This window comes from Pan troglodytes, chromosome 15 (assembly GCF_028858775.2).
Source record: "Pan troglodytes isolate AG18354 chromosome 15, NHGRI_mPanTro3-v2.0_pri, whole genome shotgun sequence".
In the NCBI taxonomy this organism is placed as follows: domain Eukaryota; kingdom Metazoa; phylum Chordata; class Mammalia; order Primates; family Hominidae; genus Pan; species Pan troglodytes.
The window spans coordinates 59,686,404-59,705,833 of NC_072413.2; the positions used below are offsets into that span (position 1 = coordinate 59,686,404).

At 38.2% G+C, this 19,430-nt stretch overlaps 1 protein-coding gene and 1 long non-coding RNA gene across 10 annotated transcripts in view; one reads left to right on the forward strand and one right to left on the reverse strand.

Moving 5' to 3' along the window:
• The first annotated feature begins 270 nt into the window (after nt 1-270).
• HIF1A (hypoxia inducible factor 1 subunit alpha) overlaps nt 271-19,430 on the forward strand; it is a 56,931-nt gene continuing 37,771 nt past the window's right edge. For 4 of the 8 annotated variants that reach the window (XM_009427907.4, XM_001168948.6, XM_024348744.3 and 1 more), the window contains exon 1: nt 271-4,786. In XM_009427907.4, the coding sequence (XP_009426182.1) occupies nt 4,752-4,786 (35 nt within the window). In that variant the 5' untranslated portion in view covers nt 271-4,751. The remainder of the gene's footprint in view (nt 4,787-19,430) is intronic. The other 4 variants (XM_009427909.5, XM_063792943.1, XM_009427905.4 and 1 more) reach the window with 3 other exon arrangements.
• Nucleotides 17,402-19,430, reverse strand: part of LOC134808300 (uncharacterized) — a 42,670-nt gene continuing 40,641 nt past the window's right edge. Inside the window, exon 5 of one of the 2 annotated variants that reach the window (XR_010150959.1) lies at nt 17,402-17,785. This is a non-coding gene — a long non-coding RNA (uncharacterized LOC134808300). Of the gene's footprint in view, nt 18,269-19,430 lie in introns of both variants that reach the window. The other variant, XR_010150958.1, reaches the window with a different exon arrangement.

Here is a 19,430-nt window from a genome sequence, read left to right on the forward strand (position 1 = left end):
GAGTTCTTTTAGCTGTAATGCCCCGTTATTACACAGGAGCTCTTCTGATGTGGTGATAAGGTGAGGGGGAGAGGAGGACTTTCTGCAGTCCTATGATTAGGGCTCAAGTCTTTTAGTGAGCTTGAGTTGAGTATTTCCCTTCTCCCCTGTGGAAGGCTAGAGCTGACCAGAGTTGGTAATTTCCCTTCCTCCAGATTGGTTAGCCTTTGGTAGATTCATCTGGTTAGGCTCTGATAGAGAGTTTCCCTCGAGGCCAGGTCTTGTTAAGAAGAACAGAGAGCCCTGAGAGTATTTCACGATGGTTACTTACCCCTTCTCCCTGGCAAAAGCAAAGCAGATTTTTCTCAGATCTTTACAGTGAGAATCTGACAGGATTCACAGAGGTAAAACTGAGGTAAGTATTGAGGCCCCTCTCAGACTGAGCCTCCTTGGAGTTTTTTAACTCTCAAGCTAGTCTGCACTGAGCCTCCAGCAATTCCCCAATTACAGTTAAGTGTTCCTACTGATGTTGGCTCCAGCTGTGAAACTAGCTTCAGCTTCTGGCTTCTGTGCCTGGGCTCTACTCCTGGTAAACTGTGATTCTCTGAAAAGCTGTGATTCTCTGTATCTATCTGTCTGTCTCTCCAGTTTTTAGGGCAGTGGTTTTTCCTGTGACCTCAATTCTCTGGTGGATCTAAGAAGAGTTACTGATTTCAGTTTGCTTAGCTTTTTTTTTTCTTGTTGTGAGGATGGGAGTGACAACTTCCAAGCTCTTTACATGTTGAACAGGAAACTGAAAGCCCCTTGGTGTTCCTTTGTAAATTCATCTTAAAAATATTTATCATAATTGAAAAGTGCTAATATCAAATTTTCAGTCTGTTTATATTCCCCCTAAACTCAGATAAATATACATTTTATTTTGTGTGTCTGTGTGTGTGGGTTTTGTTGTTGTTGTTTGTTTTTTGTGTTTTTTTTTTTAAGATATAGGGTCTTGCTCTGTCAAGGCTGGAGTGCAGTGGCACAATCGTACATCTCTGCAGCCTCGAACTCCTGGGAGAAAGTGATCCTCCCGCTTTAGCCTTCAGAGTAGCTACGACTACAGGCACTAACCACCAAGCCCAGCTAATTTTTAAAATTTTTTGTAGAGATGGGAGTTTCACTTTGTTGCCCAGGCTGGTCTCAAACTCTTGGCCTCAAGTGATCCTCCTGCCTCAGCCTCCCAAAATGTTGGAATTACAGATACTTTGTGTCTTGATTCTTGAAAGGAAAAAACAAAGATTTTTAATGCCTCTTATCTTGTACGCACTTTCCTTCCAAACAATACCCTTTTGCTGCCATTGTTCTCATTATGAATAGCTTAAAGAAAAAGAAACAATTAAGGGTAGTAATAGGCCAGGAATCACTTACTGAATACTAGGTCTTCTTGTATAGTTTGATACCCTATAAATTGTGTGCATCTGATGCATTTCACCTTCAAAAGGCTCAATGCTCTGTATTATTTAGTAGTAATCAAAATTTCAAGTTTTACTTAGCCTCCTGATTCACTGCCCAATTTCCTAATAAATACGGGCTAAGGGTCAATGGGGTCATTTGCAAGTAATCTTGTAGTCTACTCAGAAAGTTCTGCAAAGTTAGAAAGTGATTAAATGACTGTTTGTTAAGATATACTTACATAGTAATAACCTAAATGCATTTGTTAAGTGGTTGTAGAGAGAGGGATTTAAAATTTTATCCTATATGAAATTTTCCTTTTTGGTGTCTGTTATTTAATAGGATTGTTTGAATTAGGGGATACTATTTGGTGCCTTTGTAACTATATGAAAATTAGTTGGTTGAATATTACTGCTTTCCATGTTCATATTTATATTTGTAGAGACATATATATACATACACATATACTACTTTCCTTTCCATTTTCATATTTATATTTGTGTATACACATATACATAAACATATATTTTATACATTTTTGAAAAGGAAAATTAACTTAAGGGCAAATTTAATGAATATTCAAAAATTTTTTTGATCAAATTATCATTCTGCTTTAAACTTTTGAAATGATCCAAAAAATTTTTAAATGACTTAGATTTACTGTTACAAAATGCTTGTCTTTTGATGTCACAAACATTATATACTATAATCACTGGCCAGAGAGAATTGCTATAAGTATAATGAAAAGGGAAATGATGGAAGATCTCTGCAGCTATCCTCATAAATGAGGGTGGGAACACGATGGATAGTTCCAAAGTTGAAAATAGAGAATATATGTGGATTTATATTAACATAATTGGTATTCTTGGATAGTTAAAAATGGCTAAACTGTAGAAGCCCGAGTAATTACTGTTAACAGAGGAATAAATTTGAGGGCAATAATAATGATGATAGGCCAGGCACTGTGGCTCATGCCTGTAATCCCAGCACTTTGGGAACCCGAGGCGAGCGGACCACCTGAGGTCAGGAGTTCGAGAGCAGCCTGGCCAACATGGTGAAACCTCGTCTCTACTAAAAATAGAAAAATTATCCAAGTGTGGTGGTGGGTGCCTGTAATCCCAGCTACTTGGGAGGCTGAGGCAGGAGAATCACTTGTACCTGGGAGGCGGAGTTGCAGTGAGCCGAAATCGCGCCACTGCGCTCCAGCCTGTGGGCCAGAGCGAGACTCCGCCTCAAAATAATAATAATGATAATAATAATAACGCCACCAACAATACTAAGAGCTAACATTTACTGAGTGCTTACTATGTACCAGATATTGTTCTAAGTATACATTTATTATCTCATTTAACCATCCATAATACTGTGGTATAGACACTTTTATATCCATTTTATAAATAAGTAAACTGAGTTATGGAGAGATTAAACGACTTGCCAGTAAGATTCAAAGCCTGTGTACAAGCTCACGCTTGATTCTGGAGCCAGTGTTCTTAACACAGTATCTTGAGAATGTTAAACTAAAAAGTTTTTAATTTACAGAATTATTCTTTCCACAATTAAAAAAGAAATTATGAGTAATTATTTTTAGTTCTTTCTTCTCTTCAGGCATTTCCCATGGTTCTTTTCAAGACATAATACATATCATTTAGTGTTGTAGATCTGAAAAAACAAAAGTAGCGTGAAGATCAAAAATTTTCTAAAGAGACGGAGTCTCGCTACGTTCCCTAGGCTGGAACACCCAGGCTCAAGGGATCCTCCAGCCTCACACCTCTGAGTAGCTGGAACCACCCTGTCCGCTAAGGTCAATGTTTAATCGTATCTTTGTAGGTCTACTGACCAGTTAAAAAGAGGTGCTGTATACATTGGTTGTTGTCTTGTCAGAGTTTGATGCTTCTATATAGACCATTGTTTTTACATGCTAATACAATTGAAAGCCACTACAGATATTTATATTTACAACCCAAAGCTAGGTTTTAACAAGAAACTCATAAGGCAAAGGTGAGAAGTAAAATAACTTAGCGCCAAGTGGAGATATATGTGCAATGCTACTTTGTTGGTCTCAAAATATATTTTTCTTTTAGAAGACTGACAGGCTTGAAGTTTATGCCTCCAAAGACAAAAGTGATTACGTTTTGTTTAGTAGCTTGCAAAGTTGCCAAAGGCCATTTTTTCTACTCTTTCCCTGAAATTGGTTTATATGCTTATTAAAGTCATTTATACCTATTTGCAAATGCTTAACATAGTTTCAGATTTTAAGATTTCCCTGCAACTTTATTTCCCTTGAAGTTTACAGCAACAGGAGTTCATTTTTATTTTTAATTGCATTTATTCAGTAAGTAAACTCCGCCACAGAAAAACTTAGTAGACAAGGTGAGTTCCCCTGTGCTCCGTGGCAAAGAGTGCGGTGGGTGACATTGACCCATGGTTAGGTAATCTGGTAAGGAAAGACCCCGTTGTAACACATCTGAGCAACGAGACCAAAGGAAGGGCTTGCTGCCACGAGGCGAAGTCTGCTTTTTTGAACAGAGAGCTCAGCAGAGTTGGGCGGCAATCATGCCCAGCACTGCGGCCGAGGAGAAAGAGAGCAGGAGTATTACATTACTGCACCAAGAGTAGGAAAATATGATGCATGTTTGGGACCAGGCAACCGAAATCCCTTCTCAGCAGCGCCTCCCAAAGCCGGGCACCGCCTTCCTTCGGAGAAGGCGCAGAGTCCCCAGACTCGGGCTGAGCCGCACCCCCATCTCCTTTCTCTTTCCTCCGCCGCTAAACACAGACGAGCACGTGAGCGCCGCAGCCCGTCCCAGCTGTGCCTCAGCTGACCGCCTCCTGATTGGCTGAGAGCGGCGTGGGCTGGGGTGGGGACTTGCCGCCTGCGTCGCTCGCCATTGGATCTCGAGGAACCCGCCTCCACCTCAGGTGAGGCGGGCTTGCGGGAGCGCGCGCCGGCCTGGGCAGGCGAGCGGGCGCGCTCCCGCCCCCTCTCCCCTCCCCGCGCGCCCGAGCGCGCCTCCGCCCTTGCCCGCCCCCTGACGCTGCCTCAGCTCCTCAGTGCACAGTGCTGCCTTGTCTGAGGGGACAGGAGGATCACCCTCGTCGTCGCTTCGGCCAGTGCGTCGGGCTGGGCCCTGACAAGCCACCTGAGGAGAGGCTCGGAGCCGGGCCCGGACCCCGGGGATTGCCGCCCGCTTCTCTCTAGTCTCACGAGGGGTTTCCCGCCTCGCACCCCCACCTCTGGACTTGCCTTTCCTTCTCTCTCCGCGTGTGGAGGGAGCCAGCGCTTAGGCCGGAGCGAGCCTGGGGGCCGCCCGCCGTGAAGACATCGCGGGGACCGATTCACCATGGAGGGCGCCGGCGGCGCGAACGACAAGAAAAAGTAAGCCCATTCCCTCGGCCCGCCGCCTTCTGCCCCGGCGACCCCGCCCGCCTGCCCGCCCTGGGCTCCTGGGCCGGCCTCGGCGTTAATGGGATTGGGGGGGGCAGCCTTTTTGTTTCTGCTGCTGCTCCCCTCCCCTCTCTTCCCCCAACCTCGCCGGCCGGGCTCCCCCGCTGTCCACGTCGCCATCTTGTCGTGGGGGGTGGGAGACGCCTCGAAAGTGCTTTCAGGGGCCGGGGTCTGAGCCCTGCTTGCCCTCCCCGCCGGCCGTGGGGGCCTCGCGCCGCCCACCTACCCGCCTCAAAAACCCAGCCTGCTCTGTGGCCCCATCCGGAGGGGACTTTACCCAGCCTGAAAACCCCGGGAAGAGAAATGAGCTGCAGCTCGGTAGCCGCGGTTTGCACCCGGAGCTTCCGCTCCTTCCCGCCCCCATCCTCTCCAGTTCCATTGAAAACTCGGCCCTGGGGCGGACCCTGCACGCTGGTCCTGGCTTTCCAGTGGACTTGGGGCCTTGAGTTCCCGACTGAGGGACTCGCGTGGTCGGATGCGATCTTGTCCTGTAGTTGTCCAGCCGTCGCGGGTGTCTTTGCCTTTGTGCATTAGGGATTTGCCGCGATGGCCTTAAGATGCGAACTTTTTAGTTTGCACGTGCAGGTTTTGTTTCTTTTTAATCGCCTTGAAAAACTTGCCTAGACTGAGAGTCAGAGTAATGGGAATTTAGGGAAATGGCAACATTTTAAAGAGAACTTCAGAATTGGATACTTGAGTTCATATCACCTGTCACGAGAACGCAGATATTATAAATGAATATATGCCTCATTCATTCTTCAAATAATGAAAATGTAGGGGCTGGTTAAATTTAGGCAGTTTTAATGATACTGAAAAAATATATGATGACTGAATGAAATGCGGCACTAAAATGTTGCAAAAATTTTCGAACTGTCTCATTTTCCTGAAATTGAAGTATATTAAAGGAAAACCGTCAACATATATCTAAAGTAAGTAATCACTCGGTTAGAACTTAATGCAAGTTTTATAAATCACCTTGAAGTTTGAGTCTAAGGGGTACATTAGAGGTTAAGAATTGTGAGTTGGACCAGTGGTGTTAAGAGCGGACTCCCCCATCCCCCAACACACACACAATTTTGCCCACTTTGGCATTTTAACTTTTAAGGAAATCATTTAAGGAATTGAAGATTTAGAGTAAGAGTTTTGGTTAGTAGACTGGCTTTGCTGTTAAATCCTTCCACTCTTCTGGCAGAGAGATTAATTTCCCTAATCAGTATCAGCAGAAGATAAACTTGTTTATATTCCTGCTGTTTTGTAGATCCCTTCTCCTGGTCCTTCTTCAATAGAATATTAAATTCTTAGTTTGTATACAGCAGAGAAGGTCACTTATAAAATTCAAAAAGTGAGCAAACAGGTCTAGATTAATTCCAAGAGTTACCAGGAATTAATTGCAGTTTATTTTGCGGAGGTGATTACAGTGCTTTTGATGAAATGATAAAGCTGCTATATTGTAAACGTAAGGCAGATTACCTCTGTGTAGTGCCAGTTTTCTATCCTTATTATATATTGAATCATACTTAATACAATGCATTAAATTATGTACCACTTTTTTTATATACAGTATCGAACTCATTGTTTTGCCATTCATCCGTTCAGAATATCAGAAGCAGTTTTGAAATGAATTAATAAATTAGCTACTGTTCATCAGCCCCAATTCTAAATAAGCTCTTAGATTTTCCTCAGCCCATCTGTTACTTTCAAAATTTTCTCATTTGAAAACTTGGCAACCTTGGATTGGATGGATTCATATTTCTTAGTATAGAAGTTCTTGATATAACTGAAAAATTAAGTTAAACACTTAATAAGTGGTGGTTACTCAGCACTTTTAGATGCTGTTTATAATAGATAACCTTTTCTAACTAATTTACAGTTTTTTGAAAGATAACTGAGAGGTTGAGGGATGGAGATTTTCTTCAAGCAATTTTTTTTTCATTTTAAATGAGCTCCCAATGTCGGAGTTTGGGAAACAAATTTGTCTTTTTAAAAGAAGGTCTAGGAAACTCAAAACCTGAAGAATTGGAAGAAATCAGAATAGAAAATGGGTATGGTTATGATATTGTAGATTTAACGCAGGACATTTCATGTTGTTCCTAGTTATAGGGGCTGAACTTATTTAATAGCACGTGCATTTTGATTTTTAGATTTTTAAGGGAATGTCAAGAGAGTAATGATTCTGTTTCAGGCTTCAGGCCAGACTCCTTCAGAGTTTTCCAAAACAAATAATTACTGAATCATTAAAGTAAAATTTCTGAGAATAGATATTCCTTAATTTCCTTCATTAACTTTGGCCATTAAAAGTCAAGAAGCTCTCTCATTTATTAGCAAACTTTTCTCCTTATAATTCTATTTTGATTGTCCTTTTGTTTGAGGAAGCAGCATATGGTGCTTAAGAGCATAGGATCTAGAGGCAGATACCTCTGAGTTAAGGGTCCCAGCCCTTCACTTGTGAGCTTGAGCAAGTTACTGAATGCCTCTGAGCCTCTTTCCTCCTTTTGAAATGATGATAAGAATAGCAGCCATCTGAGCAGTTATTGTAAAGGTTAAATGAGATAATGCTTGTGAAGCACTTAGCCCATTGCAGGAGTCTTGATGACACTGTGTACTTGAAAATAGATGTTACCTGTTAAAATTCTTGTTTAAACTTCCACAACTCTTAAAACTCTTTTTTGCTAGTCCTTCCAGCTATTTCCTTTAGTTTCTTTTCTGTGTCTTCATGCATCTTTTCTATCTCCTGAAAGTGAAAAGACTAACATTGGATCCAGAGCTTGAAAAGCGTTTTTTTCCTGTTACAATGGGCAAAAGAGTACATCCTTGGGTTATATTGGCACCTAGTATCAGTTATTTTTCTTGAGCATCTGATCTGCTCTCTACTCTAGTGGAGCCCTCCTGCTTCACAATTGCTCACCCCTGTGTTTTCTCCCCAAATAGAATACTGAGTTTACTCCGGACTCTAGAGTCAGACATACACAGTATTCTAGTCTTACTGTTCATTTAAGCAAGATATGTGCAAGACACTGCATTCTTAGTACTGGCAGTAAGTTAAAACATTTTTCGTCTTGATGCCAAAGTTTAGACAATTTTATAAAAATTAACCTTTGTGAAAGATAATGAGTTGATAAAATATTCTCAGTAAAGCAGCTACGTGGTAGAAAAACTGTCCTTTGCTTATGAGTTTCTCCAGAGTTAAGACCATTGGGTTCCATCTGAAGGCAAGACTTCAAGCTTGTCTTACTGGTCTGTTTTGTGGCTCAATTTGTATGAAGTCTATGCACTCTTCCACACGTGTGTATTTACTGAACTATCGAGTTATTTTAGACTGAGAAAGTATTGGAGTTCATTCCTACGGTCCACTGCAGAGCACCTTGTGCAGTTTGGAGAATGTCAACTTTTCTACCTGTTAACTTCCATTGTCTTTACTTTTAACGCCATTGTCTGTGACTCTAATGGTGTCAGGGCTCAGGGTTTAGATTTTGTGGTTACATTCTATTCTTGTATGTCAAGAGTGGTGTATAGAAAGCTGAGGGGGATTATTTAGTCTCTTGACTGATTTTTTTTTTCTGAAGAACTCAAAATAGTTTATTATGTTTGGTGGTGAAATAAAAATTGATGTGCATGGATGTTAAAGATTTGGGTTAAATTGTGTGTTCATAGATGCCTTCTCTTAGTATATAATTTTTTAAATTTAGATACTTAAAATACTGTATCCCTTTATCTAAGATTAACATAAGTCTGTTTCTTAACCAGGATAAAAAAATCTAAATTTAAATGTGATGTTGGATGAGTTTCCGATCAAGAAATTGATTTTTTAAACTTTGTGACTAGTTACCCAGTGGGTGGATTTTACCCAGTGTGTGTATGTGTTTTCTGCTTAACTCTGGAAGGTTAGAAAGAGAATTTGAAACTAAGACAAGCCAAGCTTCTTGTTGCTCAGTATTTTTGGTAAAAATATGGTCAGATTGTTTAAATTAACTATAGGCTTTGGAATTTTAAAAATAATTATATCTCTTGGTCTCTTGACACATCAAGAATTAACTCTTTTTTATATGCGTTGAGTATTAATGGTCATGTTTTCTGCAGTAGAAATTTATAAACCCTTATTTATTTGCCAGACATGATCCCTTTAGAGAAATCTAGTATCTAAAACCTGAATTTTTAAAACAAAATTTAAAATTTTTGTTTCATAAAAACAAAAATTGTGATTACCTCATGGCTTTTTTCTTATAGCTTTTGATTGTTTTTTAAAATCGTAGTTCAAAAACATTAACCTAAAATTTACCATCTTAACCATTTCTAAGTACTGTTCAGTAGTGTTAAGTATATTCACATTGTGCAACTAACTTCCAGAACTTTTTCATCTTGCAAAGCTGAAATCATACCCATTAAACAACTCCCAATTTCCCCCTCTCCTCAGCCTCTGGCAACCACCATTTTACTTTCTGTTTCTGCAAATTTAACTACTCTAGATGCCTCATATAAATAGAATTATAGGGTTTTAATATTTTTGTGATGGGCTTGTTTCACTTTGTGTAATGTCCTCAAGGTTCATCCATGTTGTAGCATGTGTCAGAATTTCCTTCCTTTTTGAGTCTGAGCAATATTCCATTATATGTTCCATATTTTGTTTCTCCATTCATCCAGCAACGGACACTTCGGTTGCTTCCACATCTTGGTTATTGTGCTGCTCTGAACATGAGTCTGCAAATCTCTCTTTGAAGCTTTCACTTTTTTTGGATACATATCCAGAAGAGGGAGGCTGGATCATATGGTAACCCTTTTTAATTTTCAAGGAACCACCATATTGTTTTCTATAGCAGTTGCACCAGTTTACATTCCCACCAACAGTGCACAAGGGTTCCTATTTCTCCACATCCTTCTAAACACTTGTTTTCTTTCTTTCCTTCCTTCTCTTCTCTTTCTCTCTCAGCCATCTAATGTGGCAAAGTGGTAGCCATCTAATACGTTGAAGTGATTGTTTTTAAGGGCTTGTTTGTGGATAATTAACCAGCTGAAAGCTAACTACAGTTTGCCAGTGGAAGCTTTAACTGAAAGGAGAATAAGTACCTCTAAAATGAGAATTCAATTTTTCTAGTGACTTAGATTTGTTATGCCAGTACTTTTTCACAGAAACACTTTTTGGGTAAAATAGTGTACACCTGTTCTATTGTTGATAAAGCCCAATTTAATTAGGAAATTTGTTCTCTAAGATTTAAAACAATAATTGAAATAATGTATTTTTATTAAAAACTGTTCCCAAGATGTTAGCTTTTAGCTGTTCTGGTGATCTCAACTGTTATTTATGAGTGTTTCTTTATTTTAAAATGTCACCTTAACCGGTTACAGTTTTAACCATAAAGATTATTTCAACATATGATTTTGAAAATTTATTATCTTGTAAATGGGAAAATGTAGTGATGGAACATAGTTTACTGTATGTAGTTCTTCACTTGTTTGAAAAGTCACAATATATTTAGGCAAATTAATTTAAAAGTGTCTAGTATTTAATACTGCAATTTTCACTCATTAAGGGCAGGTCCCCCGTGTTTCCCCTTTTTTTTTTTTCCAAGTAGTTTGGGAGGATTTGTTTTTCCAGCTGAAAAATACTATGGTTAAAAATAAGGTTTAAAGGCGAAAGTTGAAGTCTTTGAGGGTTGGGATATGTTTCTGTTCTTAAGAGTCTTGTAAATTCAGATGCTAAGCAAATTTCTTTAAAATGATTTCTACCCTCCCCCTTTCCATTATAAAACTGGATATGTTTCAGTGGACCAAATCCCAAGTAGGCTGAATTTGAAATTTGTGGGCTGGGCGCGGTGGCTCATGCTTGTAATCCCAGTACTTTGGGATGCCGAGGTGGGTGGATCACCTGAGGTCAGGAGTTCGAGACCAGCCTGGCCAACATGGTGAAACCCCATCTCTACTAAAAATACCAAAATTAGCCAGGCGTGGTGGCGGGTGCCTGTAATCCCAGCTACTTAGGAGCCTGAGGCAGGAGAATTGCTTGAACCTGGGAGGCGGAGGTTGTGGTGAGCCAAGATCGCCCCATTGCACTCCAGCCTGGGTGACAGAGCAAGACTGTGTTTCAAAAAAATTAAAAAAGAAATCTGTGGTGTGAATACTGGTACGTGGTGTACACAGTGAGCTCTTAATAAGTATTTGAATTAACAAATGAGACAATGATTGAATAATTGGATGAACAAAGAGAATGCAGGTTTTTAAAAGATTTCATTAGAAATATTGTCGGCCCGGCACGGTGGCTCCTGCCTGTAATCCCAGCATTTTGGGAGGCCGGGGCAGGTGAATCACCTGAGGTCAGGAGTTCAAGACAAGCCTGACCAACTTGGAGAAACCCCGTCTCTACTAAAAAATACAAAAAAAAAAAAAAAAAAAATAGCAGGATGTGGTGGCACATGCCTGTAATGCCAGCTACTCGGAGGCTGAGGCAGGAGAATCGCTTGAACCTGGGAAGCAGAGGTTGCATTGAGCCAAGATCGCGCCACTGCACTCCAGCCTGATGACAGTGTGAGATGCTGTCTCCAAAAAAAAAAAAAAATTAAAAAGAATGTTTTAATTCTTTAGTTCCCTGTCTGAGATTCACTGATTGGTAAGAAGAAAGTTGAAGAATCTCCTTTGACTTTTTTTGATATAGATATTTAAATTCTATTACTTTATAGTAAGGTTGGGGTTTATTTTCTTTGCTTTATAATAGAAGAGCATTGATTATTCTCTTTGCTTTATAATAGAATACCATTTAAATAGGAGTTCCCTGAGTGTGTTTACAATCATTTGATCTGGCTAAACTATTTTAATGTTAATGAAATTTTAAAATTTTGGAGGAAAAAATTTAAAAACTACACAGGTGCACAAAGAAATAAAAATCACCTGCTTTTTCACTATGTAGAGACCATTGTCTACTATTTCTCAATTCTGTGTTACATCTGTATGTTAATAACTGTAGGATTAGGGAATTAGTACTGTTTTTAACCTGCTTTTAAAAAATTTACATCTACATTTTTTCCCATCTAAATAGTGAGGAAGAGTATCAGAATTTTGTAGGCTTGTGGTGATGGTTAAATTAGATAATATTAATGTTGGGTACTTAACATAATATATGGCTCTTAATACTCTCTAGATTTCAGATATAGTCTGTTTTACCATTACTGCCTTTTTATCAAACCTATTCTCAAAAAAGAGAAAAGTGCTGAGATTACAGGCGTGAGCCACCATGCCCGGCCTCATGGTTCTTTCTTAATAATAAATTAGAAGAAGTAGAATTACAGGGTCAAAAAGTATCCATTTTAAAGCTTTCAATGTAATTGCCTGTTTATCTTCTAGAAAGTTTGACCTAGTTGTATTTTAGAGTGTCATTTTCTTGAACTTTATCATCATTAAAGTTTTAAATTTGGAACACTGGCAATTTGATAAGTATATTAGGATTCTTCTTATTGCAAGTAGCAAAATACAACTCAATCTAGTTTAAGAGGGGAAAATGTAGTCATTGGCTAACACAATCTAATTTTGGTTTAAGAGACAAATCTAGAGTCTCAAATGATCTCAGAGTGTAATAATCCCTGACTTTTGTCTTGATATTACTTGGCTTGTATACCTTTGCTCTATTTGCATGCTGGCCTTACTCTGCCACTGACAGGCTGTCTGTATGGTGTGGAAGAGGACGGCTAGCATCCCCATACCTGCATCCATACAGTTTGTAATATAAAAAAAAAAAAAAAAAGTAAAAAAAACTCCCTCTCTCTTCTAGTGTCTATATATCAGTTTCCTAGAAGAAACCGTTTTGCCCTACTTGGCCATGTGAATGGAGTTCCCTGATTACATGAGTCAAATATGTCTTATTGTAGCATATTTGATGGTCTTCTTGTAGAATATTATCTTACTATACACAGAACTCTTGACCAGTGCTACCATTGTAATTAATGGGCCATGAGTTTTTGTTGCAAGTCATTTGAATTCATATTCTATAGTTTTCTACCAAGTGTAGTCATTCTGCAAGCTGTTCTTGTCATGACTTTTGGGAAGTTGAGTATTTCTTCTATGGGTTAGGGTTTTCATCTCAAGAAAAAGATGATCCTTTTCTCTACTAAATATGTGTTAAGATCACACATTTTTCTAGATCGTTTAGCTCTACTGTGTGATCTTACACAAATTGCTTTATTGGGATGATAAGAATAATTGCCTTATAGGATTGTTATGAGAATGAAATGATACATCAACTCATATGAAACACTCAGAACAGCTCTTGGCACAAAGTAAGGGCTTAATTAAGTAGAAACTATCCATATATTCATAATATTATAGTATTGGTTAAGTTGTTTTCAACATTGTTTAGAATCGCTCAAGCCTTCTTTGTGATAATCTGATGAAGGCTATTCACCACCAGTGAGTAAATAATAGTGGCAGAATAGTTACTGATGCTTTTCCTTTACTTGGTTTTTTTTTCCATAAACATCTGGCCTTTGCAGACTAAATACTGGTTTATGTATAGACATGTTATTCTAAAATAATTTTCCATAGTGGTGTAATACTAAAGGAAGAAAAATGTTCTCAAAGCTATTTGTTTGGGATGTTAAAGGAGGGGGAAATTAAGAAAGCCTACATTTCCATGTCCTTTGTGTCCAGAATCTCATTAAATGTCTTTTAACTTGTTAGCAGAGGAAAGTTGGATATTGCCTGCCTTTGTAGCTAACATAGTTAAAATATTTAAATGGTTATAGTGTCAAACCAGTAGTTAAAGCCTTCACTGTGAATGGATGAAGGGATATTTTCTTGAATAATTTAAGTTGACTTATTTCAGTGGTTCAAAAAATTTCTTTAACGCTTAACCATGACTCAGGCACCTAACTATTATACTATGTCCTGTAACAGATTGTTGTGCATTCATTTATTCAACAGGTATTTGTGCAGCTAATTTATTGAGTACAGCATTGAATCGTTGATGGCTTAGGCCACAGTTGAACATTCCGTTTTTTATGTTCATTCATTCATTCATAGCATATTCCATTTTTAAATTTTCAGTTCATTGCACTTTAAAGTTTGAGGTTCTTGCGAAGTACAGACTTTTGGGTTTAAGTTTTGTTATTTAATGTCAACCACCACAGGCGCATTGGCCAGTCTGCTTTTAGAATTTTCATAGACATACATACACAAAACATTCTCACAAGACAATCTACTCATTTTCTTTTTTATTCCTGTGTTTCTTAACACAGGATTAATGTTCAGATCTCTTTTGGAGCAAAATAATCCTCTGAATTTTTGAGATGTACCCAGTGACCTCAGTCTGAGTATGTATACTGCATTAAAAAATGTAACCTTGTTCCTTTTAGTGGTCATTTGGTAACAGTTTGATCATAAACAAATGCAGCCTCAAACACAGAAGGCTTGAGGCAAGTATACAGAACTATGGAGAGATCATTTAGATGATGTAGAATATGCCTTTTCTTTTTTTACAATGCCACCAAAATGAAAACACGGTTTTAAAAATTCTCATAGAGTGTAACTTCAACACTGCTTTAACTCTATTAAACAAAGCACTGCCATGTTGTAATTCCTATTTATTACTCTCTGGAATTGTATAAGTTACCAAATCCGCCTTTTGTGTGATATCCTTTTCAAATATCTGAGGGTAGCTATCATGTTTCTTCCTTCTATTCTTAAAAAATAGTCCCAAATTTCTTGAATCTTTTAATTTAAAAATTATATATTGAGCATCTGATTTGTGGAAAGGCATAGGCCATATTAAAAATGGGGCTTCATATTAAAATGGGGAAAAGGGTGGAGATTCTCAGGTGGAATCTGAGATCTGCCACACACTAATAGTGTTACCTAACCCTTTTTAAAGACAAAGAAACAGGATCAGAAGGTCACTTTGGAAAATTTATTTGGTAATATTGGATAGGATGGATTAGTATAGTTGGAAAACAGAGACTCTTGCTTTAGGAGAGCTGCTCCTTTGTCATTTCCAGAATCTTCATCATGGTCAAGGTTTAGAGCTAAATATTTAATAGAAGAAGTCTTTAGGGTATGCTTTCTATTGTACACCCTTATTTCAATACATGTGTTTTTTCCTGTTATGTAAGTACTTTATTATTATTATTTATGCATCTTCTATTAAAGTTAAGCAAATAATTATTTCAAGGACACATTCTTCTACATACACACAAAGTTTAGGGTCACTGACCTTCTTAGGTTCCAGTCTTAGATCTGTTACCATCTAAGAGCATATAAATAAGGGAAACAGAAAGAAAAGGATTTACAAGCTGAGAAGGAAGCAATGCAAAGAGAGAAGAGTGATAGAGTAGGTAATTTGGGGAAAGTCAGTGATACACAGCTCTTAACCATGAACAGTGATTCTTTACTCTTGAATGTTTGTGACATTCATGAAGGTATTAAAAGCTGACTTTTAAAAAATTGTTTCAGAGAACTGGAAAAAAATTCAGTTGCCACATTCTTCCTTAGGTCATCTTTGAACTCTACTCATGCACTTACGTGTTTAAGGCAAAGTTTTACTAAACGCACACTTGTTCTTGCTGGCTTATTGACTTTTACTGCTAGCTTCTTATTCTTAGCAGTTGTACCTCACATTACATAGTATTGTGAAACTCACTATATTCAGTGTTTTGCCTGACAAACATGGTATGTTATAGGATGTGTATTCAGTTATAGCTAAAAATAAATTATTCTCGTTTTTCAAAATTTGCTGGCCTACCTGTTAAGCTTTTGCTTTAAGACCTGCTAATGTTTCTCAAACTTCTGTGGTTAAATCACCTGAGTGTCTAGTTGCTCTATGGATTCCCAGGGACCCATTCGCCAGAGATTCTGATTTGGTAATTTTGGGATGGAACTCAGGGATCTGTAAATTTTACAAGCACTCAGAAATGAAACATAGACTTTAAACAGCTAAGAGTGCTCATCAGGATTATGTTGATATTATTTTTTAAACAGATGTGCCAAGCCTTTAATTTGAATTTCCAGGGTTGGGATTTGGCCTTCTATATTTGGGGGGAAAAAGTTCTATTGATGATTGTGGATATATACCACAGGTCAACCATTGAATAGTCTAGTCAGTGTAGTTAGTGTATTTTATAATTACTAAGTTCTAAGTATGTGGTGTATTAATGTCTTAGGAGGTGGATATATTTCCTGTATTTGTAAAGCATTTGGGTAGGTTTTTTAAAGAGAAAAGTATGTAACAAACTAGTTTTGAGCATTGCTCTTTTACTTCTTTGGGCATTTTTGAAGAACACGTAAGTATCTTCTTAGAGCAGAGGGGCTCAGAGTGGTCCCCAGATTATCATCATTGGTAACACCTACTTGGTGCATTACTAACTTGTTAGAAATGCACATTCTCAGGCGCCATTCAGACTTCATAAATCAGAAACTCTGGAAGTAAGGCTCAGCATTCTGTGGTTTTTTTTTTTTTTTTCTTTATTATACTTTAAGTTTTAGGGTACATGTGCACAACGTGCAGGTTAGTTACATATGTATACATGTGCCATGTTGGTGTGCTGCACCCATTAACTCATCATTTAACATTAGGTATATTTCCTAATGCTATCCCTCCCCGCTCCCCCCACCCCACAACAGGCCCCGGTGTGTGATGTTCCCCTTCCTGTGTCCATGTGTTCTCATTGTTCAGTTCCTACCTATGAGTGAGAACACGCGGTGTTTGGTTTTTTGTCCTTGCGATAGTTTGCTGAGAATGATGGTTTCCAGCTTCATCCATGTCCCTACAAAGGACATTAACTCATCCTTTTTTATGGCTGCATAGTATTCCATGGTGTATATGTGCCACATTTTCTTAATCCAGTGTATCATTGTTGGACATTTGGGTTGGTTCCAAGTATTTGCTATTGTGAATAGTGCCACAATAAACATACGTGTGCATGTGTCTTTATAGCAGCATGATTTATAATCCTTTGGGTATATACCCAGTAATGGGATGGCTGGGTCAAATGGTATTTCTAGTTCTAGATCCCTGAGGAATCGCCACACTGACTTCCACAATGGTTGAACTAGTTTACAGTCCCACTAACAGCGTAAAAGTGTTCCTATTTCTCCACATCCTCTCCAGCACCTGTTGTTTCCTGACTTTTTAATGATCGCCATTCTAACTGGTGTGAGATGGTATCTCATTGTGGTTTTGATTTGCATTTCTCTGATGGCCAGTGATGATGAGCATTTTTTCATGTGTCTTTTGGCAGCATAAATGTCGTCTTTTGAGAAGTGTCTGTTCATATCCTTTGCCCACTTTTTGATGGAGTTGTTTTTTTCTTGTAAATTTGTTTGAGTTCATTGTAGATTCTGGATACTAGCCCTTTGTCAGATGAGTAGATTGCAAAAATTTTCTCCCATTCCGTAGGTTGCCTGTTCACTCTGATGGTAGTTTCTTTTGCTGTGCAGAAGCTCTTTAGTTTAATTAGATCCTATTTGTCAATTTTGGCTTTTGTTGCCATTGCTTTTGGTGTTTTAAACATGAAGTCCTTGCCCATGCCTATGTCCTGAATGGTATTGCCTAGGTTTTATTCTAGGGTTTTTATGGTTTTAGGTCTAACATTTAAGTCTTTAATCCATCTTGAATTAATTTTAGCATAAGGTGTAAGGAAGGGATCCAGTTTCAGCTTTCTACATATGGCTAGCCAGTTTTCCCAGCACCATTTATTAAATAGGGAATCCTTTGCCCATTTCTTGTTTTTGTCAGGTTTGTCAAAGATCAGATGGTTGTAGATAAGTGGCATTATTTCTGAGGGCTCTGTTCTGTTCCATTGGTCTATATCTCTGTTTTGGTACCAGTACCATGCTGTTTTGGTTACTGCAGCCTTGTAGTATAGTTTGAAGTCAGGTAGTGTGATGCCTCCAGCTTTGTTCTTTTGGCTTAGGATTGACTTGGCAAGCATTCTGTGTTTTGAGAATTCTTCCAGGGGACTGTGATGAAAACTGACGTTTGAGAACCTTCATCTTAGAGTAAAAACTTTACATACACATTTTTGTTGTTTTATTTATCTAGCACAATACTTCTTTTTTTTGAAATGGAGTTTTGCTCTTGTTGCCCAGGCTGAAGTGCAATGGTGTAATCTCAGCTCACCACAACCTCCATCTCCCAGGTTCAGTTGATTCTCCTGCCTCAGCCTCCCGAGTAGCTGGGGTTACAGGCACGTGGCAACATGCCTAGCTAATTTTGTATTTTTAGTAGAGACGGGGTTTCTCCATGTTGGTCAGGCTGGTCTCGAACTCCTGACCTCAGGTGATCCGCCCACCTCAGCCTCCCAAAGTGCTGGGATTAGAGACGTGAGCCACTGCACCTGGCACAATACCTTATATATAATCTGGGCTCAAAGATTTGTTGAGAGGCTCAACACCATTTCTGGACCAGGAAAGATTTTATTTATATCACTAGTCAGGAATAATCTAAAAACAAAAGGCACATTCTTCTTACAAATAATATTTCAGTATACATTTATGTAAACACATGGAAAAGTATTAGCTACTTAATAAATTAACATGTAAATGAAAAATTTACATATTATGGCTATTTCAGATGTGATATAGATTTCATTTTCAGAAGGAACCCTCCAATGTAAAACAGTGATTCTTTTCCCCCTGTTTATTTTACTGCATTAGAAAATCACATTTAAAGTAAGCATTTTGGTGAGGTTTGGAAGGTGAATAAATCCATCTTTTCTTTAATTATGGATATTTAAGAGAGATGTTGTTGTGCCGTTTAGATAATAATGATCTAAACCAAGAAATTTAGTTGCTTTCAAAAATAAAATAAGTGTATGCATTCTGAACATTTTTCTTTAGAAACAAACCATTTCATCTGTTTTTTTGAATTTCAAATTATACAGAATTTTCAAAATTTGAAAATTAGGTTAGCATGAGAAACTGAAGATACTGAATTATATTGCCTGTTCAGTCTATACTTTTCTTTAGGATATACAGTAGGAAAGAAATATGATAGTTCAAGTTAGATTACTACTTCTTTCAGAGTTTTTTGACAAATGCAGGTACAGTGATAGTGTCAGTTCATGGTGAATTTTTGTTAAAATAAATTACAAAAAATTTGTGATCCTGGTATCTTGAAACTAGTTAATATTTGTAAACTTTGCTAACACTGTATATCACTGTATTCTGGTTTTATCTGTGCATCTATGAGTTATATGTGTGTATAGCTACATATGTTTATATTTATACACATACATTACACACAGGAGTGATATCATACTCAATTTTTTTTGTATAGCCTGCTCTGTTCATATAATACTATATTGTAGCATCTAGTATAAGCAAAGATTAATTTTTGTAGACTTTGCTTTTATCCTGAAATTTTGTGGTAGCTGGTTTAATGGAAAGACAATTTCTGTGACGTGTTTTGTCAGTTAGGGATTGACCCTGGTAAAATACTGCTGGATAACAACAAGCAATGTAAAAATACATTTGTTCCATAAGATAACCTCCGTGAAGGTAGAGACTTGGTCTGTTTTGTTTATTGCACCGTGTCCTGTTCTGGGAACAGTGTTAGACTCATAGAAGGTGATCGAGAAATATTTTTTGAATACATCAATAACAT